At 46.4% G+C, this 26955-nt stretch overlaps 1 protein-coding gene across 9 annotated transcripts in view; it reads right to left on the bottom strand.

Moving 5' to 3' along the window:
* PTPN3 (protein tyrosine phosphatase non-receptor type 3) overlaps window positions 1–26955 on the bottom strand; it is a 115295-nt gene that overhangs the window by 4657 nt on the left and 83683 nt on the right. For 8 of the 9 annotated variants that reach the window (XR_007146555.1, XM_047831472.1, XM_047831471.1 and 5 more), the window contains 8 exons: window positions 26297–26453; window positions 23255–23415; window positions 10502–10592; window positions 10152–10213; window positions 8133–8279; window positions 2795–2923; window positions 1750–1895; window positions 1098–1233 (listed from right to left, as the gene is read on the bottom strand). Coding sequence is in view for 8 of the 9 variants with exons in the window: in XM_047831472.1 (XP_047687428.1) it covers window positions 1098–1233; window positions 1750–1895; window positions 2795–2923; window positions 8133–8279; window positions 10152–10213; window positions 10502–10592; window positions 23255–23415; window positions 26297–26453 (1029 nt within the window). In the remaining variant the exon portion in view is untranslated. Of the gene's footprint in view, window positions 1–1097; window positions 1694–1749; window positions 1896–2794; window positions 2924–8132; window positions 8280–10151; window positions 10214–10501; window positions 10593–23254; window positions 23416–26296; window positions 26454–26955 lie in introns of those variants that run through there. The other variant, XM_047831474.1, reaches the window with a different exon arrangement.

The raw sequence follows: 26955 nt of genomic DNA, 5'->3' as shown, positions 1-26955 counted from the left end.
GCACAGAGCCTGACGCGGGGCTCGAACTCACGGACCGTGAGATCGTGACCTGGCTGAAGTTGGACGCTTAACCGACTGCGCCACCCAGGCGCCCCAACAATATTCTTAATAACCCGGTTTTTTCCCTCTTAATTGTATTTCCTGAGTCTAATATAAAACAAGAGGTCCCGATCATTAGAGAAATCTCATAAACTCTGTCCCTGAGCCTTTGAGGACACGGAGCTGGCTGCATGGTGGACTTCCCACTCTTTTCTTTGCTTACGCCGCCTCATTCATCTGGGGGGTTTTGCCTTAGAGGCCACTCCTCCAGAAAGCCTTCCTTGACTTTTCAAAGTCAGCTTTGATGGTCTTCCAGCGAGTTCTTACCCTTGGACTTCCCCCATTACTGCTGAGATTTATAACTAATTCAGTCTTCCTACTACATACAAGTCTGGGTCTCTTCGGTGTGTGCAATTATCTAAATGAATGTGGGATGGTCCCCATTTTGCAGATGGGGAAATGGAGACTTGGAGAGAAGCTAAGTGATTATCTAAGGTCACCCAGTATGTGGAGGGGCCTGAATCATGCTCATTTTTCTATATCACCCGCCCGGCCCCTCTTGTGGTTCTAGGGAAAAACCACAGGATTCCTCTTGAGGACACTTGCAGTGCCACTTACCCAGACGTGGCAGACATGGGAGATAGCCCAAGGAGGAGAGAGTAGGGCCATGTGAAACGTCCACTGAGCCAAAAGGCTCATCTGTACACGGACAGGTGGAGTAAAACCCTCAGGTGACTCTGTTTGCTTCTGAGGGACAAATGATGGGCCAGCGGCTTGACCATGTAGAATGCAACCTGGGCTGCTCCCTGGCCACGTGGCTGGCTGGAAACACAGCACAGACGCAGTGAAAGGGACGTACAGTGAGAGACAGAGGTCAGATGGGGTGGGCTTTGGAGTCGCTCAGCCCCTGACAAGTTTTGTGACCTTGGGCAAGCACTGCAGTGCCCTTGAGCCTTGGTCTCTTAACCTGCAAAGCCCTTCACACAGGCCTGGCCCAGGGCAAGTGCTCAGAAAGCGTGGGCCATTGTTATGACTTTTATCAATGGATTTCTACTCACTGATGTCTGCACCATCATGGCACGCTGGTCTCGCATTTTCCGGACGATGTCCAGTGGGTAAACGGGCAGGTTTCTCTCAGTTAGGCACATGGCTGTTTCCATGGTGACCAACACGCCAGTACGACCTATGCCAGCACTGGGGGGGACAGAAGCAGAGACCTGGGATTTGCTCAGGCAGTATTTCTGCACGGCCCAGCTTAATGCCTAGCCAGTTCCCACGTTTACTCAGACAGAGCTCTCCTCCCCTGACCTTCGGGAATACAAAACACACATTCAGGCTGTGCTCTCCAACAGGCTGAAAAGGCCTCTCCTCATATATTCTGAGGCCAGGGCTTAAACACCAATGAAAAGAAACCCACCTTTAAGGGCTGCACCCTCCTCTTGTTCACATCTATTGTGAAGGTCAGCAACTCAAGGACACAGGGAGAGCGGAGGGGGGGAGTGGGCTTCTTCAGTTCTACAATCAGAGGTTTATGCTTTCATAAAATTCCCAATCTTTTGAAACAGCGAAGAAGAAATGAGCAGAGCCTTCTCGTAAAAGCATAGAGTCTCGTGGGATTTAGGGTGATCTCTGCCAAGTTTCCTCAGGTCTTTCCCTACGGAATATGTGTATTTAAAAACCAAACCAAAGTAAACCTGGAAGCCACAGTACCTGCAGTGAACTAACACCGGTTCACCATCCACTCTCAGGGACCTCACGTAGTTTACAAATTCCAGAAAGTCCGAAGAGTCATCAGGAACGCCGTGGTCAGGCCACGCGACATACTGGAGATGTGTCACAGTGTGCTCTTCCCCGGTCTGTGGAAGATGCAGGGTGGCCTCGGTGAGCCAAGCCAGCAAGTGGGCAGCTTGAGTCTGGCCCCAGCCTCAGCCTCAGCTCAGCGGTCCTGTCTCCTGACGCCCTTTCGCCTGCTGCGCGCAGCCCTGCGGTGGCCCCTGGAAACTCCTGCTCCCCCCTCCGGGACACAGCTCGGGCCACCCTGTCAGGACTGCTTCCTTCTGTCCACTGAGATTTCTTCCCACTCGCTCCTATGGTACTTGCCATCAGGGCCACACACACTGGCTTTTTCTTTTTTCAAGAGGGTAAAATACATGTAACACGAAGTTTACCATTTTAACCATTAAGTGTATATAGTTCAGTGCCATTAAGTACATTCCCAGGGTTGTGCAACGATCACTACTATTACCCGGATTTTTTCACCTTCCCAAGCGGAAACTCTGTACCCATGAAGCACTAACTCTTCATTCCCCCCGCCCCCAGCCAATCACCCCACCTCTTTCTGCCTGATTGTGACTAGCCCAGGGACTCTATACAGTCACATAATACTTTCCTCTTGTGACTGGCTTACTTGACCTAGTATAAGGTCTTTCAAGGTTCAGCACTGCTATAACATGCATCAGAATTTCCCTCCTTTTAAAAGCTGAATAGCGCTCCACTCTGTAAATATACCACATCTTGTCTATCCATTTATCCATCCCGGGGCACTTGGGCGTTCTCACTGCTGTCTAGTGTGAACAGTGGCGCTGTGAACAAGGGCGCTGGTTCTTTCACAAGCGTTTACCCAAATGCTCACCGGGAGTGAACGGAGAACAGACCTGGAAGCACTGCCCTGTGCAGGCCCCCAGCGGATCTGGTCTAGCACCTGCCTTGAAGCTGCACCCTCCCCCGGACCACTCACTGAAGGGACACCGCTCACCTCGGTGTTGGTGACCAGCATTTCTCGGAACACATAAGCGATGGTGCAGTCCTCTGACTGACAGCGGATGTGAAAGTTGCCGTGTTCCATGACGTCGGGAGGATCAGGCCAGTACTGGTGACATTTGGTCTGCAAGAAAACCCCTGGGTGTGAGCTAACCTCCGCTGTGGGGGTGGTGCACATGAGCCATTACCTGGATGGACAGGTGGGCGTCTGACCGGAGCCCTCTCACTCACACCAGGTACTCTGAGAGCTGCAAAGCCAATGTGCTCTGGGTCTGTTCCCTGTTCCCAGAGGAGCGTCCCCTCCTCTCCTGGAGAGTAGGGTGGGGGTCAGCCTGCAAGGGCCGAGGCCACAGCTCTCAAGCCAGCCTGGAGCTGGAGCCCAGAGGAGGAGTACAGAGCTCACCCTCTTCGTCACCAGGGTCCACTTGCTGGAAGAACAGGAGAGGCCTCAGACACAGTGCCTTGACCTAGGAGCGGCCTCTCCCTCTCATCCTTTCCCATTCCCCATCAAGCCCACTCCAGGCGCTCAGGCCCCTTCTCTGCTCTCCACACCACCCCCCTTCCACCTCACCCTCCTTCAGCATCCCTCCCCTACCCACATGAGTAGAAGGAAGGCCTCATGGCACAGAGGTTAAGAGCACACAGGTGGAAGTCAGAACTCCACTGGACTCATTTTATCTTCTGTTAGCTACATGACTTTGAACCTGCTACCCAACCTCTCGGATTTGCAGTCTTTGCCTGACAGACAGGGACAGCACCTGCCTCCCAGACGGTGACAGAGGTCGGAGGGAATGGTGGGCAGTGCCAGGCTCACCATGGGGGCTCAGGTTACCATTGTTGTCATGGGGGCCCCACATCAACATGAAGAAGGGTGATCAGAGATTCCACAAAAATCCCAGGGAAAGAAGTTCCCAAACTGAGATGAACATCCCTTTACATTTGAGCAGTGTCCCCTAAGCCCTCAGATGACTCATAGAGCTGACATGACACACTCCTGGATGGCAGATGAGGAACCCTGGCCCCCGTGGGGTAAGCGACCTGCCCGAGGTCTCAGGGCTGCTGCGGCTTCCCTACAGCCTCAGTGAGCCCCCTGCGTCTCCCTTTTAATCCTCCCTTCCAAACCCTGAAGCTGTCTTAGCTCTTGCCTCTGGCTTCAAAGAAAAATTCAGGGCCATGCTATCCATCCCATCATAGTTCCATCAAATTCTGACTCACTCAAATTTTTTTTTTCTCCAAGCCTAGAGTTGCAACATCTTACATAAAAATTATATTTGTGTACAGCTAAAAGGGGCTATAAACCAACAGATGCACGTAATTTGTCTGGAACAGCTTTTCTATTCTTATTTTCAAACGTCACATGGAGTATTTGAAATTAAAGGATGCTGTTGGGAAGCTGGAGTTAAGAATTTACTTGTAAACCTTAAATGTGGGTATTTTGGCTAGTGGCCATTTCCCAACTTCCATAGACATGAAGGGGCCCCTGTCCCCAGAAGCCAAGGCAGAGTCGATACCCACTGGCCTATACCTGCCTCATCCTCACCAGGTGTTGGGGAACATCATCATAAAGACGTGACCACACTGGCCGGTGAGTTGGACCTGGGCACTCAGAGGCTCCACACGCCCTCCCCTGTCCTTGGAATGTGGGGTCTGCTTGCCTTTCCTGCTCCCAGGGGCTGAGAGGATAGTAACCTTAGGATAGTAACCTAAGGATAGCCTTAGGATAGTAACATGGGGTTGAAAACACCTATATTGTATACATAACTGAGCCCACTTAGGGTCTCTGTATAAACTTTTTTTTAAGTTTATTTATTTTGAGAGAGAGAGAGACAGAGAGAACGAGTGAGGGAGGGACAGAGAGAGAGGGAGGGGGAATCCCAGGCAGGCTCTGTACTGTCAGCACAGAGCCCGATGTGGGCTTGAACCCACTATGAGATCATGGCCTGAGCCGAAACCAAGAGTTGGACGCTTAATTGACTGAGCCACCCAGGTGCCCCTCTTTATAAACTTTTAAGATTTAGTGGAAAGGTGCAGGGAACCATTTGTTTTGTGGTTATGACAAGCCTCGTAAGTTCCCTTTGCTTATTTAAAATGCCACCTATGGGGCACCTGGGTGGCTCAGTTGGTTGAGCGTCCGACTTTGGCTCAGGTCATGATCTCACGGTCCGTGAGTTCAAGCCCCGCGTCAGGCTCTGTGCTGACTGCTCAGAGCCTGGAGCCTGTTTCCGATTCTGTGTCTCCCTCTCTCTCTGCCCCTCCCCTGCTCATGCTCTGTCTCTCTCTCTGTCAAAAATAAATAAACATTAAAAAAATTAAAATAAAATAAAATAAAATAAAATGCCACCTAATCTCAGTTGGTTAAGCGTCCGACTCTTGCTTTCAGCTCAGGTCATGATCTCATGGTTCATGAGTTTGAACCTGCTTGGGATTCTCTCTTCCCCTCTCTCTCTGCCCCTCCCCTGCTATGTTCTCTCTCTCAAAATCAATAAACTTAACAACAACAACAACAACAACAAAAAGCCACCCCAAACTGCCACCTACCAACCTAGAGTAGCCTGCGTCTTCCTTCAGTGTCTCCCGGTCCCCTGCATATGGGGGCCGGCTTCATATTATACCTGGGTAGCCTGCCCGGGCGGGCTGCAGACCCACACAGGGTATCAATTTCTGCTACAGACTCTCAAGCATCCTACTCACAGGACAACGGATGGGAAGGGTCTCTGAAGTGATCAGCCCATATAAGGCAGAACTACAAACACCTGTTTCCAGAGATTCCCAGCGAATTCACCAGAACTGGACATTCTACTTCTTGATCATATTTGGATTTTAGGTCTATTTGGATCTCAAAGCACTAAGGGTGTAGTAGAAAGAGCAAGGGGTCTGTGAAACCCTGAGTTTCAATCCTGGTTAATAATGCGCTCCACTAACCAAGTGTGTGATCCTGGGCAAGTTACTAGACTTCCTTCAGTCTCTGTTTCCACATTGATGCTGGCTGTTGGGGGGAGGATGCTAACGCCTACTATCTACTGAACAGTGTGTGCCTAGTTCTCAATGGTACTTTTTATGGACATTAGCTTGACCTCAAAAACCCTATGAGGTAGATACTATTAGTGTCTCTGTTTCGCATATGAGTAAACTGAGGCTCTGGGGGTGAATCAACTGGTATGAGATCATCCATATCAGAAGTGGCACATACACAGGGAGAAGCTGTGGGTGGTGGTGAGGACCAGATAAGGATCCTCAAGATAAAGGGCTCGGGTCAGCTGAGAGTTTGTAACAGGAGAGGGAGGAAACATGTAGCCTGGATTTCAGAAGAACAGGTTTCTAACAATTGATAAACAAGAGGGGTAAGTCCCCAGGGCCAGAGATAGTGAAGGGACTGCTGACTCAGGACAAGGGGCCTGCTGGGCTGGGCTTAGTCAGGAAGACAGGCTGGGAAACAGAGAAGCCCCCTGGGCCACAGGGAGACCTCAGAGGAGCTCAGGTGCAGAGTAGATGAATAAGAGGGGGGTGGGTGGAACGCAATCAGGACAGAGCAGGCGGGGCAGGACCTGTAAGAACAGCCAGAGGAAGTAAGGCCTATCGGAAGGAAGAAAGGGCCCTTCTTTCTGAGCTGGAACAATTAGGACAAGGGAAGAAGGGGCTCTTGTCCAGAGCAGATCATCTGTTGCTAACCATGCCTGTTGCGGCTCACTAATGACCTCAGAGCGGGAAAGGGCAGAGTCAACTTTACAGCAGAAAGAGAAGCCCAATCCAGGTGAGGAGACCACGCCCCATGGCCCTGAAAGACCTTACGACCCAGCAGAATGGCACCTCCACGAATATTTTGAGAGAACCTGGAGCATTCAAGCACCCAGAAGTCACAGAATAGGCAGACAAATATAGCTCAGTTTTCAAATGGGGGGACTGGCAGATTGTGGAGACGGGGAGGCAATAAAGTTGACATTAGTCATCTACAAAATAGCAGAAATGGCCCAGAACAGGGCCTACAGTGTGGGGTGTGGTGGTGGAATCAGAGGATTAAATAACAGAACTGCATGGCGGTAAAGCAAACTTTGCCAAGGATGGTCTCAACTTGGGTTGAGGATGGCTTCAACATCACTCCCCTAATACTTTAACTCTCTTTTTATGAGAGAGAGAGAAAGAGTGTGTGTGTGCACATATTTGCAAGTGCCGGCTTTGGGTTCTGAGCCTAGAAGGCAAGAGTATTTACTTAGAACTTAATAACACAAGTCTGACATTATTTTTAGATCCCTAAAGAGCCAAGTGCATAGAGGAGAGGGGTAACTTATTCTGTGTCTTCCAGGTGGGAGAAGCAGGTGGGGTGGAGGTTCAAGGCCATGTGGATTTCAGCTAGTTGTAAGGAGTAATTTTTTAAAAATCAGGGCTGAACACTAACAAGATGGACCTTGGAGGTGCTTTTGCAGAAGTGGGGAGCCCTCTGCCTGGGAGACACACACACAAGTCCTTTGCAATCCCTGGGGCTATCTCTGCAGAATTAGTAGGAATTCTTATTTTGCTGTTTCAGGTTGAGAGTATAGACTGTTCTCAAACATACTATTCATTCCAATCCTGTGTATTCTGATTTTCGGTGTGGATCAATTTGGTATTCTGAACCATGTACCAAGGAGAGAGGCCTGGGAGGAAGCAGCACACAGATCATTCAAAGCAGGTGGCTCAAAGTTAATTTATATCTGATTTTGGAATGGGTTTCTGAATAAATGTTTCATAATGAAGATATCTCGATGTATGCACAAGTTAGAGAATGTATAATACAGGTACCCCTTGCACAGTGACTACTGTTATATAACCAGTGATCTGTTCCTATGGAAAATGCATGCCCTGCTAAAGCACAGTGTGGTGCCCATCACTCTCCTAATCAAGCCCTTCTTTCTTCTTTTTGCATTGGCTTTTGCTGCAACGCAAACAGAGGCTGACAGAAGTTGTAATGCCTCCCACTTGTTATGGCCACTGTGAGCCTAGCACCCACACTGCTCTTCGCAGGACCAGCCCTTGTCCTGGGTGGGTGAGGCTGCAGTCAACACACGGGTTCTGGGGCAGGGGAGGTGAGGCAAAGGAGACTGCCTTCTGGCTGATTATAATGGATCTGAGCCAGGAGTGGGAGGGGCTGTGTGAGCTCAGAGAAAGGCCAGGGAATGGACAGGAGTGCTGAGCTTCCCGACACTGGAGGTGACTATCAGTAAGTCTCTAAAGGAGATTTATGGGTCATGTAGGGGCTGGACCAAGTGATATTTAAGACCCTTTCCAGGTCTGAGATTCATGTTGCATAGAGCATGGCGTGACACGCCCACGTTTGAATCAGAAATCAAGCCACTTACCCGCCCTCGCTCTGTGAGAGTCGTCAACATGACAATGAGTGATAACTTCTGATCCCAGACGACTTGCCAAAATTGTGCACAGGTATGTGGCAGGGGCCCCTGAGCGGCGATGTACTTGTTCACAAGGTTAGCAGCAGGAATTTCCATCTGGCAAGAGATTGTTAAGACATTAGAATCTGTCACTGCCACAAGGTGGCCACGGAACTGGATCTTACACTCTTCTAGTTGGTAACGGACATCACACCAGAATATTCTGTCAATGTACAGCCAATAAGAAAAATCAAAGAAAAAGCCATTTTTAAAAATCCTTGAAAGATACTTGACAATAATACTAGCATTAACTACTTAAGATAACGCTATATGACACTCAGTAGGCAATAATCAGAAATATACCTACGAGACGGCAGAAGAGTTTGAATGATCTTTACTGCTATATCGAAATTGGTCATCTGCATTTTCAGCCATTCATACCAATCTTCATGCCCAAATCTTTCCCCACACAGGGCTTTCTATCAAAATCTACTTGCTTTTCTTTGAAGCATAGACCATACAGCCTTATACCACCACTATGCTGCACTTTGCTTTCTGCAGGGTTCCAATGCCCGTGTCATCGAGTTGATCAATCCTTCCCCCCACCCAGCTTTATTGAAGTGTAACTGACAAAAATTGCATATTATTTAAGGTATACAACATGATGGTTTGATGTATGCATATATTGTGAAATGATCACCACAATCAAGTTAATGATCACATCCATCACCTCACACAGTTATTTGAGTTGATTAATGTTAAACATCAAAATGTTTTCAACTGTCCTCAGTATCCCTCCTCCCATCCTGCTCTACTTTTACTTCTTCCCTCTGAACAGAGTCATTTCTATGAAAAAACAGTCAGAACCTGCTGAACTTTCAAGTGACACTGTGATTCATACATTCTTAGGTGGGGTACACAGAGGCACTCAATTCATGGTTTCGTTGATGCTTGGGTTAATGGCTTCTTCAACCCTGGTCTCAGTTCCCCAATTTCCCTGTAAAGACACCAGATTACGTGATCCTGCTGACCTCACCAAATCTGATGCTCTGCTTTCAAGGCACCAGGAATGTTGAAGTGAGGGTCAATGAATTCCATAGATGTTTTGGGATAAATGGAATCACTGATAATACCCATCTTTGTTAGGGTAGTTTTTGATATTTTGCTATAACTTGAGAACTTGAGAAATCATCTGTTCATGTAGGTCAAGGGTTGGAAAACTTTGGCCTGAGGGCCAAATCTGACTGCCACTTTGCAAGCTAAGAGTGTTTTAAAAATATTTTTACATGGTTGCATTTTAAATGGTTATATAACTACTTAAGTAATAGCCTCCATTTTCCCTCAGCTTGCAAAGACTGAAATATTATCTGGTCCTCTACAGAAAAAGTGTGCTGACCCCTGGTTTAAATGAAGAAAATGAGGTTCAGAGAGGCCAAGTAAGTTGCCCAAGATTCATTTTCAGGGTTGAATGAATGCTTTTCCCACAACATGTGAAATTTTTTATGTTTTCTTTTTGGGTTACAGGCACAAGTGGTTTTTTTCTCTCTTATTTTTAGGTGGGATGTACAGTAATAACATGGCGGGGGGAAGGGAAACACAGAAAGTTACAAGCGCACCACCGGCAAACAAAAAACCCCCCAAAACCAAAAAAAAACCCCACAAAAAACCCTCAAACAACAACAAAAAAAACCCCACAAAAATGTCAGCAGTTCAAGACAGAAGGCATGTGGACGATGGGAGTCAGAGACACAGAATCTGAGTTTTGGTCTCACCTTCTGTTAGCTTTGTGACTTTTCAAATTATTTAATCTCTCTGAACCTTAGTTTTGTCCTCTGTAAAAAGACTATTCTGCCTTCCCTCAATGGCTGCTGGGGTGCTGAAATGAGGGGGTGAACAGGAGAGCACTTGGTCAACTGCAAAGCACCACCCATACCATTCATGCTTGTTACAGTGATCAGTGGGCTCTTATTATCCAGATTCTTGACTTACGTTCACATAACTCGCATTAATATAATCTTCATTTCCCTGCAATAATACCCGGGTGGTGTCATCTGTGGGGGAGAAACAAATTTACCAATTATCCTGAGCATTATTTTTATCGGACCAAGGAAACAAGAGTTCAGTCCCCAACCCCATCCACAGCTTTGCCTCATTAGCATAAACACTATTCCCCAACTGTTCAGAGTCGAAATGGCGGCAGTAAAAATGGTGGTGTTTACAGACACACTGAAAATCGTTCCAGAATACCAGACAATCTGTGTTAAAAAGGGAAACATTATCTCAGCGTGTTGGGGGTGGGGGGTGGGGGAGAGAAGGAAGCATTCACACCGGGTACTCACAAGGCAGCACATCTTTATATCGGTTTTTGTCCAAATTTTGAGGCAGCTTTGCAAACGTGATGGCCAGACCGGGCTTCTTTCTGTAGAGTTGCTACATAACAAATACAGAAGTGGGGGAGAAAAAAACAAACTAAAAAAAAACCAACCTTGCAAAAAACAGCTATGGAGGGAGCATGGAAACATACTTTTAACAATAAAGTCTACCACTCGTGGCACTAAATCTTAACATTTAAAAGTGATTAGGTGCTATGTTTTAAAAGAAAACTCTTCCCAATAAGAAATTCTACAATCCCATGAGAAACTGACTAAACTCACTAATTTTTTTTTTCAACGTTTTTTTATTTATTTTTGGGACAGAGAGAGACAGAGCATGAACGGGGGAGGGGCAGAGAGAGAGGGAGACACAGAATTGGAAACAGGCTCCAGGCTCTGAGCCATCAGCCCAGAGCCTGACGCGGGGCTTGAACTCCCGGACCGCGAGATCGTGACCTGGCTGAAGTCGGACGCTTAACCGACTGCGCCACCCAGGCGCCCCACTAATTTTTTTTTTTAACATGAGGATCTTTGGGGGGAAAAAAGTCACAGGAAGGGGTGTGAGTCATAGATAATGGATCATGGTAAGTAAAATCTTGTCTTTTTGACAGTTATTTGACAAATGATAAAAGCAAGTCGAGAAAGAAAAGAATTCTGACTCAAAGTTCAATGGAAACCATTTATATTAGTCTAAAAACATTTCTCTCCAGTTCAATGGAGTGAACCGGGTTCTTAGCTGAAGAACAAGAGCATTTCATTCATCTTCTCAGAAGTATGTTTGCACAGTAAAAACATTTCTTCCAATACGTAGTAAACTTCATTTAAGAGGTATCTTTGCTGTACAATATAATAACTAGCAAAAAATCCAATTAAGCCATCTTTGCACATCTATAAGCCCCTATTACATGTTTGTGCAGTGCGTGATGTGATTCTGACAACGGTTGTGTGAGAGGTACTAAGAGGACCCTTCTTTTGCAAGCAAGGAGGAGAGATTAAATACCTTGGCTCACAATCACCAACGGGAGGCTGAATTCAGATCTGACTCAATGCTAGAGTTTTCTCTTCCTTTGAGAACACTCCACTGAGGTATGACTGTCATGTAAAAAGTGGTACATATTTTGGGGCGCCTGGGTGGCGCAGTCGGTTAAGCATCCGACTTCAGCCAGGTCACGATCTCGCGGTCTGCGAGTTCGAGCCCCGCGTCAGGCTCTGGGCTGATGGCTCAGAGCCTGGAGCCTGTTTCCGATTCTGTGTCTCCCTCTCTCTCTGCCCCTCCCCCGTTCATGCTCTGTCTCTCTCTGTCCCAAAAATAAATAAACTTTGAAAAAAAAAAAAAAGTGGTACATATTTAATGTACACACCTTGATGAGTCCGGGGATAAGTATACACCAGGGAAACCCCACAAAGACCACAGACACATCCATTCCTTCCCAGTTTCCTCCTGCCCTAGAGTTTTTTCATACAACTGTTTCTCACACTTTGAGCTAGAGAGTGAAATACTAGTCACTGTGGTTTTATGAAAGTTTACAAACAATACAACTTTCTCTCAATGTTGGAAGCAACCTTTTCTTCCCTTAGAATATCTGGGAAATTCAGACTAGTATAAAGAAAAAAAATTATCAGTGATTTCACAAACCCAAGGGAACCCTTTTCACATTTTTTTTCTCCAGTTTTCTATGTATACAAATAAACATAAGTACACATATAAACAGAAGACACAGATGTACATTTTTAAAAACAAAAAATAAGACTGAATTACAAATGAGCATTTCTTATACTATGTTCTATGGAACCCCAGTGTTTGGAAAGATACTAATAGGTATTCCTTAGAAAGTTTCAAGGTCAGGGGCACGTGGGTGCCTTAGTCACTTAAGCATCTGACTTCAGCTCAGGTCATGATCTCATAGTTCTCGAGTTCAAGCCCCGTGTCAGGCTCTGAGCTCAGAGCCTGGAGCCTACTTCGGATTCTGTGTCTCCCTTTCTCTCTGTCCTTCTCCTCGTGCTCTCTCTCTCTCTCTCTCTCTCTCCCTCCCAAAAATAAGTAAACATTAAAAAAAAGTTTCAAGGTCAGAGAAATTTGGAAAATATAAGCCATCGTATGTTCTATGAATCTCCAAGAAGCTCAACCTTGCAGTATTTAAGCTTATTTAATTCTGATTAGCTAAGCATTTCTCAAGCTAATTTGGCCATGGAGGACCTCACATCCCATAAGAAGTATTCCGGGAAATACTACCATAATTTTGAAGCCTGAAGCCTGTTTTTTCCTACTTATTATAGAGTGTCTAGGTCCTTGTGCCATTAAATATCCTAAATATTCTTTACATAAAATGATTTTTACTGGATCATAGTTTCTCATAATTTAACTTTTACTTTACTTTTGATTAGGGGGTTTTCAATGTTTTTACTCATAAACTTTTAGAAGAATTAGTATATCAAAACATATTTTTATGGATTTTGATACATATAATCAAGTTGCCCTACAGGTGTGTATGAGAATTGCTAATCCACTAAATTGCGGCCAAATCATCAACTAAAAGGTGTTTGCAATTTGAAGAAGAAGGCTGGACAGTAGTTTCCCCCCAATATTTTTGCAACTTGTATTTTTTGTTGTGTAAATTGGCCTCTGTGAATCTGTTTTCCTCTTATTGGTTCTTTTTTTTTTTTTTTTAAGTCTATTTATTTATTTTGGGAGAGAGAGAGAGAGAGTGCAAGTGGGAGAGGGGTGGAGAGAGAAAGACTGAGACATCAGCCCAGACTTTGATACAGGGCTTGAACCTATGAACTGTGAAATCATGACCTGAGCCAAAGTTGGATGTTTAACTGACAGGGCTAACCAGGCACCCCTCTTTTTTTCTTTTTAATTAAATAAACAAACTGCATAGCAATCATTAGGAGAAAATTAGCATCAGGATTTTTGGCAACAACAATTGTGTCATGTCTTATATGTTTACCAAATGTTTAGAATTTGCAATCTCTCCTCCAGCTCAGCTACTGATCTTCACAATTTCAGTTTGTAACAAATAGCCCCTGAATTTTTTTTTTTTTTTTTGAGAGAGCCTGAGAGTTCACCCATGTGCTTGAGCGAAGGAGGGGCAAAGGAACAGAAGGGGTGAGGGAGAAGGAGAGGAAGAGAAAGGGAGAATATCTTAAGCAGGCTCCACACAGTACTTGATCTCAGGACTGTGGCATCATGACCTGTGCCAAAGTCAAGAGTCAGCCACTCAGCCCACTGAGCCACCCAGGTGCCCCACCAGTGAACAACTTCTTAAAGGTTTGACAGCTTTAATGGACAGAGAGCATTCTAGAAATAAATTCAGGATTTACTGGAAGGTTTGGTTTGATACTGTAAGGAAAATATCTGAGTCAAATTTCCCCAAATGACATCTTGGTTCTGACTAACTGCATAGAGGTAAAATCCAATTAAGTGAATATAATCAGTAAAGCTAAGCCGGAGGTTCAAGGATTTTTTTTTTTCCCAAATAAAAGCATAAATGTAATCAACTTGAGATGGTCTAACAGAAAAGCACAGATCCAGCAAAAGGCTTTAATTACAATAAGTATATAAATGTATCTCAGCAGTAATGATCTGTTGATAAGATTGTCAAGGTACTAAAATAAAAAATAAAATAGCAGTGTTTAAACATTTTTAAATGTGTACTCCCCGGGCTTTATCTGACAGAAATGCATAAAGATACATATCAAAGAAATTTATCTACAGCAAAGCATTTTTTTTTTATTAGAAAACTGGAAACAGCCTGAACATTTCCCAACAGGGAGAGGTATTGACTTAAATTATGGTACAGTCATACCACAAAATTATGTGCAATAAAAAGATTAAACTACAGGTTTGGAAAGATATTCATTCATCTATTCTGAAGAATGCACGTTATAAGGGCACCTGGCTAGCTCAGTTAGTAGAGCAAGAGACTCTTGGTCTCAGGGTTGTGAGTTCAAGCCCCATGTTGGGTGTAGAGAGTACTTTAAAATAAAATATTGGGGCGCCTAGGTGGCTCAGTCAGTTAAGTGTCCAGCTTGCACTCAGGTCATGATCTCGTGGTTCTTGAGTTTGAGCCCCACGTTGGGCTCTGTGCTGACAATTCACAGCGTGGAGCCTGTGTTAGATCCCGTGTCTTCCTCTCTCTCTGCCCCTTCCCCATTCGCATGCTCTCTCTCTCAAAAATAAACATTAAGAAAAATCTGTTTAAATCTTAAAAAAAAAGTAATGCAAGTTACAGAATACAGTGGTGATCCCTTTTATATACAACAGCACACACACACATGTGTATAATGTATATGTGTGTGCACTTGTGTATATAACACATCTCGGCATGAGCACTGGAACAAGTATGGAAGGACAGGCATCAGATTGTTATTTGTAAATAGTAACAAAGAGGAAGAAGCTAAAGAATATGGGAGTCAGGAGATAATTCTACTTTGGCTATTTCTAAATTACTTGAATTATTACAATGCAAATTATTTCTTAAATTCAAATGACTGAGAAAAAAACAAGAAATGTACACATAAAATTAAATTCTACAAAAAGCTGGGTGAACAGGGATATGATTTTGGGGGCCTTTAGAAAGTACAACACACTCATATTCATGTCTGCCTTGCAAGGTGAGCACTGAGCCATAATTCTGCTAAACTGCTTCAGTTCTAGTTTCTGAAGGTGTTAAGAGTTGGGTTTTTGGTTTCCTTTACTTTACTGACTTTTTCTCCAGATCTTGTGAGCTACTCAGCAGGCTATGAGAACACTACTTGGAGAAGGGTGGTTCAGAGTAGAAAGTGAGATGCTGGAAACCCATGTAGATCTTTCTGGAAGGCTCATGGATGGAGGGAAAGGAATTAAAGACCATCAGCCGTAATTAAGACAAGGCTCTTTCAAGAACTACTCATTGTAAAAATATGCTTGGCTTTGGTTATTCCCAGGCTAAAGGTGTGTGAGGTGGGCAAGAGCTCCCAGTTACAGACCCTGGCAATTCTGCCCTAGAATGAGAGGGGCTGGGAGGCTGGAGAAAGAGTCCCAGGGACAGACGGTTAGAAGATCACTTAGTTTTATTAAAAACTATTGATTTTTAAGTCCTAAAGTGCTTTGGTCTCATCAGAGTGTAGTTCTAAAAAGCTGTGAAACTTAGGGCTAAAAATTATAAAAAATCAGCTGAGAAAGGGTTGTTCTGGAACAACCGTATTTAAATTAGTGCCTACATCACTGGCTCTAGCTTCCAAAGACAGAAAGTGGCACAGCAGAGGCTGGACCTCTCTAGTGCCGTACCGCTGGGGTGGGTAAGATGACACAGTTTTCCCATTTAAATATTTCTTCTTCGAAAAAGTCTTCTAATATTAGAGAGAGGGTATCAGGAGAGGACTCTGATCTCTTCAGACTTCTGGCCCAACCACAGATGTGAAATCTGGTCACAATCCTCAGAGGAAGTGTTTGGACACTTAATGGGCTCCGACCCTGGTGGATGCTGGCAAGGCCCCACACAGGGGAAGCAAGCATTCTATCACCCAGAGAAAGGGAGAATTCCTGGAGGCTGAGAACCCAAGGGAGGCAGAAGAAAAAGGAAAAGACAGGGAAAAAAAAAAAAGGAGGGGGAGCTGAAGGGGCAATAGGTAAGGAGAGATCAAACAGTAGAAAGACTCCCTTTCAGGGAGCCTGGGTGGCTCAGTGAATTAAGCATTTGACTTGGGTTCAGGTCATGATCTCACGGTTTGTGAGTCTGACCCCTGCATCAGGTGCTCTGCTGTCAGCATGGAGCCCGCTTCGGATCCTCTGTCCCCCCTCTTCCTTTCCCCCTCCCCCACGTGCACTCGCTGTATCTCTCTCACAATAAATACACTTTAAAAAAACAAGAAAGGGGCGCCTGGGTGGCTCAGTCAGTTGGGCGTCCGACTTCGGGTCAGGTTGTGATCTCACAGCTCGTGGGTTTGAGCCCTGCGTCTGGCTCCGTGCTGACAGCTCAGAGCCTGGAGTCTGCTTTGGATTCTGTGTGTGTCTCTATCTCTGTCCCTCCCCAACTTGCATTTTGTCTCTCTCTCTCTCTCTCAAAAATAAATAAACATTAAAACAAAACAACAACAACAAAAAAAGAGTCCCTTTCATGGCTTCAGCAATGACCGGGATCTACTGGAAGGCAAGGACTTTCCAAACAGCTGCTTACAGCCTACTTCCTGCATCAAGCACCCAACTGTGATCTTCATGAAGGCAGGTGTCTTGTTTGCTGAGTTCATCACCATAAACCCTAGGCCAGCACCGCACCTGGCACAAAGTGCGTGCTCCATCACCATTTGTAGAGTGAAGGAACAACGGATCTGCAGCTTTGAACAAAGGGTGCAAACCACCGAGGAAAGCCTGACAAGGGGTGTCATGGAGCCATACAATTAAGATAAGAGCAACTCATTTTCCATGAGGGCCTTGAGAGGCTGTTTCCCCAGTAGCACTTTGCAGACCTAATTTACTACTCAGGGGCAGTCCGTCTACACCGGGGACTTTCCCTTTCCCTTCCTTGTACCTGACCCAGTCAGAGGGCAAGGGATGCTGGAGGGGACCTGGAACCTCCTTCTACATTCCTATGAGGGTTTGCTGAAATAAACTAACACGACTGCTAGTGATTTGACGACCTTCAATAGTGCCACTTTATTTTTTTTAACTTTATTTAATTAGAGAGAGAGACAACACACGTGGGTGAGCAAGTGTGGGAGGGGCAGAGAGAGAGGCGGGGACAGAGGATCCAAAGTGGTCTCTGGGCCGACAGATAGCAGAGAGCCCAATGTGGGGCTCAAACTCACTATGAGATCATGACCTGATCATAACCGACTAGGCCACCCAGGTGCCCCAATAGTGCTACTTAAAAAAATTTTTTTTTAATATTTATTTTTGAGACAGAGAGATAGAGTACGAGTGGGGGAGGGGACAGAGAGAGAGAGAGACAGACAGACAGACACAGAGAGAGAGAGAGAGAGAGAGAGAGAGAGGAAGACACAGAATCCTTATCAGGTTCCAAGCTCTGAGCTGTCAGCACAGAGCCCAAGGTGGGGCTCAAACTCACGAACTGTGAAATCATGACCTGAGCCGAAGTCAGACGCTTAACCGACTGAGCCACACAGGTGTCCCTTAACAAAAAAAATTTTTTAATGTTTATTTTTGAGAGAGAGAGAGAGAGAGATAGAGAGAGAGAGAGAGAGCGTGAGTGGGGGAGGGGCAGAGAGAGAGGGAGACACAGAATCTGAGCTGTCAGCACAGAGCCCAACGTAGGGCTTGAACTCACAAACCGTGAGATCATGACCTGAGCAGATAGTCGGACGCCCTACTGACTGAGCCACCCAGGCGCCCCCCAATAGTGCTACTTTAAATACACAGTCCCAGATGCAGATCCCACCCTTTGGGATCAGGTAATCTTTCATACATAAATACATGATAATAAGCTGGGGTGCCCCTTCCTTTAAATGGGCATCTGGCATTTGAAATGTGAAGCCCTCACACCTGCTCCTGCTATTTCACACATCACAGAATACTTTCCTTAAAGAAAAAAAAAAAACTATCCGGAAAAATTCTTACATGCTTTTTTCTAAGGTATGAATTCTAATCTTGAAGGTATAATTGCCTTCACTAATTTCTACGTGTGTCAATTTAAACCTCTCATTAAGTCTTCAGCTACCTTGGTCCTTCCAAATCAACTTTTATAGTAATCACAGGAGCCAGTGAGTCACTTGTTTTGACACCTCTAAGGGCGATGTAGGAGGGAGTTCAGGAAAAAAGGGTTAGGAGAGAGAAGAAGACGGGTTCTGGCTTTGGTAAAGGAGGAAAGCGAGGTGGGATGGGTGGGGTATCTGAGTTGGACATGGTCTCTGGTGGAGTGTTGTAGATGCTGCCCTTACCAGTGTGGAAAGGGCCGGAGGACAGATGTTCATTTCCGATCAACCCCACCCCAAAAGCCTCTGAATAAGTCTTAACTGGACAAGGAGGCAGGGAAGTTGCAGGTCACCTGGTCACTGGATGAGGATGGGCACAACTGTCCTTAGCTGGGAAGCTGGTTCTCAAAGGACACCCCTTCCCTTGCTTACACAGAAAGGCCAACTCAGGGAAAGCATGAAATGAGCCACAAATTTTATTCAGGAAGGAATGAACCTGGGGCAGACTTAATGAGTCCCTTAACGAAAGACATCCTGGAGGTGGTGAAAGACTGGGGGCCTTGCGAACCCCAAATCTTCTCCTTTACATGAGACAGAGTGACACCCTACCTTGGCTGAACCAGGTAGAGTATTCAGGCAGTTTGATGCCAATCAGTCACACAGAGTAGCTCAGGCGGTGTAGATCCCAGAGGGGAGGGCTCAGACTGGGGGCTGGGTGAGCAGCTGGCTGGCACCCGGCAGTGGTGAGTTCTGACACTAACTAGGCTTTAACACAGATTCTAATCTGACCTCTATCCAACAACCAGCTATTTGACACAAGGCAAGTCCCCAACCCCCAAGTCTCATTTTCTCCGTCTACAAAGGCGTGATCCTAAAGTTGTGAGAATCAACAGAGACAACATATGTGAAATACACTTGGCAGATTCCAAAGTGCTACAGAAATGCTAATTATCATTAAGCGTGATTTTATTACAGCTGGGACCACATGCTCTTTGGAACACATTAGCAATTGTTTACCAAAAGCCATGGGAGGGGTGGGGAATCCCCTAATGAAAAAATTCTTCAAAACGAGCTTTGCTGAAAACCAGCTAGCCATCACAGGAGGGGTTCCATCTATGGTCCAGCTCCCCCAGGGCAGGCCCTTGGCAATATGGAGTGGGGGGCATGGGCACCTGCTAGGGACCAGCCTCTTCTTTCTGCTTCTGTCCAGAGCACAGCCCCCATTAGACATGCTGATGGTCCCGGAGGAACAGGTGGAAAAACCAGAACAGCCAAGACTCTGGAGTTAGACACCCCAGCCTTCCAAGCCCAGCCAACACCACCACTTCCTGTACAGAGACTGAGCGTGTTTTTTTAGAAATAATAATAGTTGTTACTTTTTATCGCATCCTTAGCATGTGCTAAACAATGCACTGAGCATTTATCTCATCGAACCCTTACAACCAACCCATGAGCTACTCAATTTAGAGCTGGGGAAGTAGAGGGCACAGAGAGGTGAAGGGACGTACCACCTGAGGTCACACAGGAAGTGAGTGACAGACCCAGGATTTAAAGTCTGCCTCTGTGTGGCTAGATTGCTTCTCAGATCTCTCCTAGGTCTGATGCCATACTAAACGGAAAACAAGCCCCACACATAGACAGCACTGTTTCCAAACGCTGTACAGCTGTTCGGAGAATAAGCTCCTGAGTGAGCCTGTCGGATTCCAATCAGGCCGAACCATTTACTGTGCACTAAGCTCTCTGCTTAGAGATCTGATCCTTCATCTACACAGTGGGGATAACAGTTCTGTGAGGTGGGGCACATAAAGCATGTGCCACATACTAAGTGCTCAATTAAAGGTTTCCCTTTGTAGTGGTTTCCTGTCTGATCTGGCTTCCTTGAGCATCCCTCCACTCTAGCAGCTGTGGGAGACATCTCCCCCCCCCCAAAAACTGGACTGTTACATTACTTTCCACACTCTAGGGCTCCTTGGGGGGCAGTGTGGGGAGACTGAAGAGGCAGGGCTCCATCACAGAGCAGCTCTGGTGTTCTCTCCTCTGCAAAAGATATTAGTTACAAAGATGGTTTCCTTACTCAATTTCTAGAAAATATATAAATGAAGTGTGTAGATACTAAACTTTAACCCTAAGATTTCTGTGTTCTCCATTCCTCATGCTACAGTCCAACTCTACACCCTATATACCCACTTTGGGCAGGTAACAGTGGTACAGGGGTTCTGGTACAATCTCTTCTCTGTCATCCCTTAGGTCACCTTGTGCACTAAATCCTCCTGCGGATCTTGTGCAGAGCAGCAGCACCTAGTAGGGCTGACCCAGCAGCTGTGGGCGGGGCTCCACTTAACATGCTCCTCAGGCCACATGCAGGTGGTGAGGGTATCACCCTTGGAGAGACACTCCTCAGAACCACAGGATAGTGGGTACTTCTCACTCAAGTATTTATAAACTTCTTAGTGAAGTTCAGTGAACAGCATGTAAGGAAGATCTTCTGTGGGATTCCCATATGAATAACGAAAGTGGACGCAGCTGAGTGGAGGGGGTTTTCTGGAGCACGGTTTCAGAACCACAGTCAAGCTCTTGTTCCCTCTTTGGGAGCCCACAGTGCCTCCTTGTGGACAATCTGATCAGGGACAAATGGTGTGCACTGGAAGGACTTCCATCGCCTGGAGACTCTCCCAGGACTCTGTTGCATTGCTCAACTCGGGGAGGCCTGTTTCCCTGTGCTACCTGACACCTTAGGAACTTAGTCTGCACTCAGGCTGTGACCTTCTTGGAACGACCTTCCCTCCACACTTAATCCCACCCATTCTCTATCAATATATCTCACCCCAGCGGACCTCCCGGAACCCCCTTACCTCTAGTTTCTACAGAGCATACATCCTACATAAGGAAAGCTTGTCCTACCTTGGTCTTCAGTGGTTTCTGGGACTCATGATACATCCCCCAGATATTAGACCGTAAGCTCCTTGGGACCAGAAACCCTCCCTTCCCCTCATTGTGCTCCTGATCTACTGGTTTCAGCACATGGTAAATACCTAATATACGCTTGCTGAAATGAATGAAATACCTAATATACACTTGCTGAATGAATCAATTCCTCCATGGCGCGGCGCCCCCCCCCCCCTTTCCCATCCCCTCCAATGCCCAATACAAATAAAACCCATATTCTGTAACTGGCTTTTACCTTCTCCTTGTTTCAATTATTTTGGAGAGGGTTTTAAAATGTTGAGTTTTACAGTGTTTAAAATGTATATTTCAATTTTGAACTTAAGCCAATAGAGCCTCTTGCAGGACACTGGAAAAAAGGGCTATTTGTCTTTGTAGTCACTCAGTATATATCTATCACTTATACCCAAGTAATTAGATTATTCCTACTCTCTTACCCAGCTTTCATTTCCACACAATAGGGAGCTATATTTTGTTTTCCAGGGTGGGGTCAATTATCATCACCTTTCACTTGTGGGTTTTTATTTTCTACTGTTGTTCAGATACACACTGCTCTAATAATCTATTTTATTTACCTTCTATTCCTTATACCATCATAAACTTTTCTTTTGCTTAAGTCTCTTCACTTTGCATTCTTTCCTGTTTCGTGTTCACATTACTCAAGCTTTCCTGAGTCAATATGCGATCACATGCATTTGACAAACAAACTTCTTAGTTTTGCTTCTGTGACTTTTCCCTTGCTATGGCTGACTTGTGCTTTTGAATCTGATCTGGGACTCTTTCCTAATTTGTGAATCCAGACTGTGTATGTTGTCGTTAATCATGATCTATTTTATTTTTTTTAAGATTTTAATTTTAAAGTTTATTTATTTTGAGAGAGAAGAGTGGGGGAGGGGCAGAGAGTGAGAGGGAGACAGTGAATTCCAAGTGGAATTCCCCACACTGTCAGAGGGGAGCCCACTCAGGGCTTGATCTCATGAACCATGAGATCATGACCTGAGCCAAAATCAAGAGTCAGACGCTTAACCGACTGAGCCACCCAGGCACTTCTTAAAGATTTTAATTTTTCTAATATTTATTTATTTTCGAGATAGAGAGAGAGAGAGAGAGTGAGTGAGTGAGTTTGTGTGTATGTATGAGCGGGGAAGGGGCAGAGAGAGAGGAAGACACAAAATCTGAAGCAGGCTCCACGCTCTGAGCTGTCTGCATAGAGCCTGACGTGAGGCTTGAACCCAAGAACCATGAGATCATGACCTGAGCCAAAGTTGGATACTCAACTCACTGAGTCACCCAGGCACCCCTTAAAGATTTTATTTTTAAATAATATCCACACCTGACATGGGACTTGAACTCACAACCCCAAGATCAAGAGTTGTATACTCTACTGACTGAGCTAGCCAGGCACCCCCTATTTTCTCATAACGGTCTACTTTAGGCTTCTTTGTGCTCTTCTGTTTTATTGCATGAACTCCTCTTCTTCTACTTCTGACAAATGTGGAAGATAAACACATTCCATTTTCACTCTGTTAGTGATCATTACAATGGACTTAAAAGCCAAATCTCCTTTGTTTCTGCCCTGTTCTGTGGGGGCTCTGCATGTGTCTTTGTCAATGGTCTCATTTCTGTGATTCGAGGCCCCTCCTGAGGAAGGACGACAGGGTCTGACTCTGTTCCTACTCCTGTTCACACAGGTCCAGGGGACTTGGGCAGGCCAGCCACTCTGCCTTCCTGGGATGACACGACCTGCTCCGAACTACGGAGGGGGTCTGCTGGGGTCAGGGATGGCCTTCTCCACCACCCCTCCAGGGCTCACTCACGCTGCCTCTCCAGCACCTTCTCCTGCTGTGTGTTTCAAGCTTTTGTGTTGGCAGCTAAATACGCTCAGAGTCCCTCCTCCTCGATTCCTGACATGATTCTCCATGACTACCGAGTGTTACTAGATAAGAGGGTGAGGTAGAGTTCAGCAATAGCTGTGGTCCTATCCCCTGCCTTCCAGGCCTGCTCTGCCACCCTGCCCTTGGAGCTCCGCCTGTGTTCCCACCATGAGCTCAGGCTGCCTGGTGACTCAGGTGACTCAGCAGCCACTGAGCAGCCCATCCAGGCAGTGAGGCCCGGGCCCAGGCCTCAGCCCTCATGGTCTCTTACCTCAAACTGGATCAGCACTGTCCCGCTTTCAAGGCCCTTCTTTAGCTGTTCCATGGATCCCTCCAAGGTGTCCCCACCCTCTGGACAAGTGGGGAAAATGGCCTCTGGGAAAAGCTGGTTCAGTTCATCTTCAGATCTGATGTCAGTGAATGAGTGGACAGCTGTAATGGACAAGAAAGAGGGTGTCTGGCAGGGGCAGAACACTCTCGCTGATCCGTTTCCTCAAAAAAAAATTATACTTATGACACCTGAATGCAGATAGTTTAAAACAGCTAATTAAGTGATTAAGCACATGGTAATCATTTTCACCAAAGACACCACTTCTTGAGTGATTCAGTAAGTGCTAATTATACAAAATGACATACTAATCTTTCTGGCTAGTTTTAAATGATGGCGTTTTGTACTCAGAGCCTTTTGACAAAGGTAGGAGAAAGGGAAAGAATGTTCTCTCTGACCTGGTTATTCTTCCACCTATCTCTTCTCTCCCCCACTTCTTTCTCAGGTCCCTTTCATTTACTCCCTTAAAACATGCATTTTTCCTGGATACACTATGACAGCACTGTCCCACGGAGTCCGGCAACCTCTACCTCAAGGACATTTTTAGGTAGGAGGCTCCTAAATACATTTATTACTAAATGTATCTAGTCCTAACACCTCCCACGGGTTTGGTCCTCCCTCTTCAGTACAAATTCTCCCTTCACATCAGACTTGTATGGGTAAAGACAAACCAAGTCCCCTCCCAACCCTACCCCTCACACTAACTTCCTGTCCACTCTCACATGCCTCCTTCTGTCCATCGTCACTTTCTTCTCTGATCTCCCAAAATGGAAACTTTGGGATCATCTCTGAATTTTCCCTTTCCACCCAAGGAAGTCACTCCCTTACTCAAAAGCCTTCAGTGGCTCCCCATTGCCTTCAGGACAATAAGAAAGGAGAAGGAAAACAACGTCTGCATTTGCCCACATAGTTGAACCGAATGCTGAACCAGCTGCCACAGTCGCCATTTTACAGATGAGGAAATCGACCATCAGGCTAAAGAAGTTGTCCAAAGTGTCCAAAGTGTCAGACTCTTCGGGGCAGGCGGAGGCGGGAGGACACAAAGGAATCCAGTCAGTCCACATCTCTCTGATCCGAAAGACCACATTCTTTTCACAGACCAGGGAAGCGTAGCACTTCTGCTGTTTTGTGAGGATGTGATTTGTTTGATCTGCTACTCCCTGTGCTGTTTATTTTTCTTTCATCAATTCATTTTTACTTCTATGTTTACTTTTATTTGAGAGAGAGCAAGAAAGAGACAGGGAGAGAGAGAGAGACAGACCACAAGCAGGGGAGGGGCAGAGAGAGAGAGGGAGAGAGAGAGAATTCCAAGCAGGCTCTGCACGGTCAGCGTGGAGCCTGATGTGGGGCTTGAACTCACGAACCTCTAGATCATGGCCTGAGCTGAAATCAAGAGTGCCAACCAGTGGCATTGCCCTTTTATCTCTAAGAGTCTACAAACATCCATCTTCTGCCTCTCAAACCAGTGCCAGCTTCTCAAACCGGGCTGGTGGAGGATTCCCCTCCCCGGCTGGCCAGAGTACTGAAGTGCTGCCCCCTGTGGTGGCCAGCATGCCCCGGGGCATCGTGTGAGAAGGCCTACCCCCAATCACTGGACACCTTGGTTTCCCGCCATGCAGCCTTCACAGTCATGGGCCGAGGGTCAACTTAACCTCTCCCGACGAGGTTTCCTCATTCCCTCACTTGGAGATGTCATACAGACCCTACAAAAGTGTTATGTAAAGCAGTTTACACAGTGCAAGGCCCTTTGCTGGTGTGGCACAGACATCAGCTACTATCACTCCTGAACACCTGCTGCGGCTGGGCGTGGCATCGGGGTTCAGTGGGGATGGGGCGGTTGTGGGGGGGCGGCGGGGAGGGACCTGGAGTGATCCGGTAAGGCCTCCCAGAGGAGGAGGGATGAGAGCTGGCAGGGCACAGCTCTGGGCTTGGAGATGTAAGGGAACAGAGGGAAAGCTGGTGTGCGGGGGTCTAGGGCTCTGCCTACACCTGTGCTGCCGGAACACAGATGTGCAGCCAGGGCTTCGAGTCACACATTCCATTCACCTTCAGTATTTTAGAACTGGGCAGAAGGATTCAAGGACTCGGCTTACTGTTTAACAACAACAACAACAACAACAACAGTAATGGTATTCAACAGAGGCCATCCTTCAAGCGCCTACCAGGCATCAGGAAGCATCCTATTGCTTTCCAAGGATAAGCATTTCATCTTCAAAAGAACCCCGTGATGGAGTGATTTATTATCACCCTTATTTTACATCAGAGGGAACGGAGGCACAGACTGGGTAAGAAGGTCCCTCAACCCAGGAGAGGTGGAGGTAGGATCACTCTGAGACAGCCAGGCTCCTGCCTGACTCTACTTTACTGACTCAAACAGAACCTGACCCTTTGCTCCCTGACCCCAAATGCAAACATCTGGCGGGCGGCGGGGGGGGGGAGGGAGGGCGCAGGCAGCAAAGAGAGGTGCAGGATGTGGGGGAGCCAGCCTGGAAGAAATCAGGGCTCAGGTCTTGCACCGAGGGGGTGGGTAGGTCCCACCTACCTCCAGAGGACTGGCCAGGAGGGGCTGGGCCCCGCGTGGGCAGAGCTTCACATTTCTCAAGTGAGAAGTCCCACATCCTGGTTCTTGATTTTCCCATGTTGGCTACAAGGCTCAACATTTTCTTTTTTTTAAAAAAAAAAATTTTTTTTAACGTTTATTTATTTTTGAGACAGAGAGAGACAGAGCATGAACGGGGGAGGGGCAGAGAGACAGAGGGAGACACAGAATCTGAAACAGGCTCCAGGATCTGAGCTGTCAGCACAGAGCCCGACTTGGGGCTTGAACTCACGAACCGCGAGATCATGACCTGAGCCGAAGTCAGACGCTTAACTGACTGAGCCACCCAGGTGCCCTAGGCTCAACATTTTCAAAACCACAAAATGGGTCGGAGAGGGCCCTGCTTTGCCAAGGCCTCGCGGTTCCTCTCCTGTGGTGGCGGTTACCTTTCCTCCTGATCACCAGGGCCAGCTCCCGCGTGTGGGACTCCCGGCTGGCTTTGATGAACATCACCACTTGGTCATGGGTGTGTTCTGAGATGTCCCGGCCATTGATTAACACAATTTGATCCCCTTCGTTCAGCTTAGGAATGCAGGTGTCCGCCTGGGTGGAGAGGAAAAGCGAGTTTCTTCAGTTACCATAACACAATCCTCAAGGGTAGAACTCGGATGCTCTCGGAGCCCAAACACTTAAGACCACGTTCAAGTTCTTTTCTCCCTCGGGGACGACTGCCACTATGTTTATATCCACCACTAGGCTGACATGGTCGCTGGTTGTGGGATTTGAAAAAGATGCTCGTCACGACGTAAGCTGTGCAGCATTTTCAGAATAAGGCTACGGCAATTACTGAAGCCCTTTCTCTCTGGTAGCCAACCTTCACTTAAGTACTGTAACGTACTGTGAGGCTCCTGATCTTTTGTTTTCTTGATGTGCTGTTAGAAAATGATCTGTCAGTTGAAAGTATTGGTCTATCTTGCATCGGAGAAACAGTGTAACACCAAAGGCAGAAACTAGCACGCAGAGAAGCAGCACACTGACTAGTGTAGGAATGGAGACCCTCTAAATTCAAAGAGGCCATAACAGTAAGAAAAAGTAAACTACAGGC

The sequence above is a fragment of the Prionailurus viverrinus genome, chromosome D4 (genome assembly GCF_022837055.1).
Source record: "Prionailurus viverrinus isolate Anna chromosome D4, UM_Priviv_1.0, whole genome shotgun sequence".
Classification (NCBI taxonomy): domain Eukaryota; kingdom Metazoa; phylum Chordata; class Mammalia; order Carnivora; family Felidae; genus Prionailurus; species Prionailurus viverrinus.
This window is presented reverse-complemented; position numbering and strand designations above follow the sequence as displayed.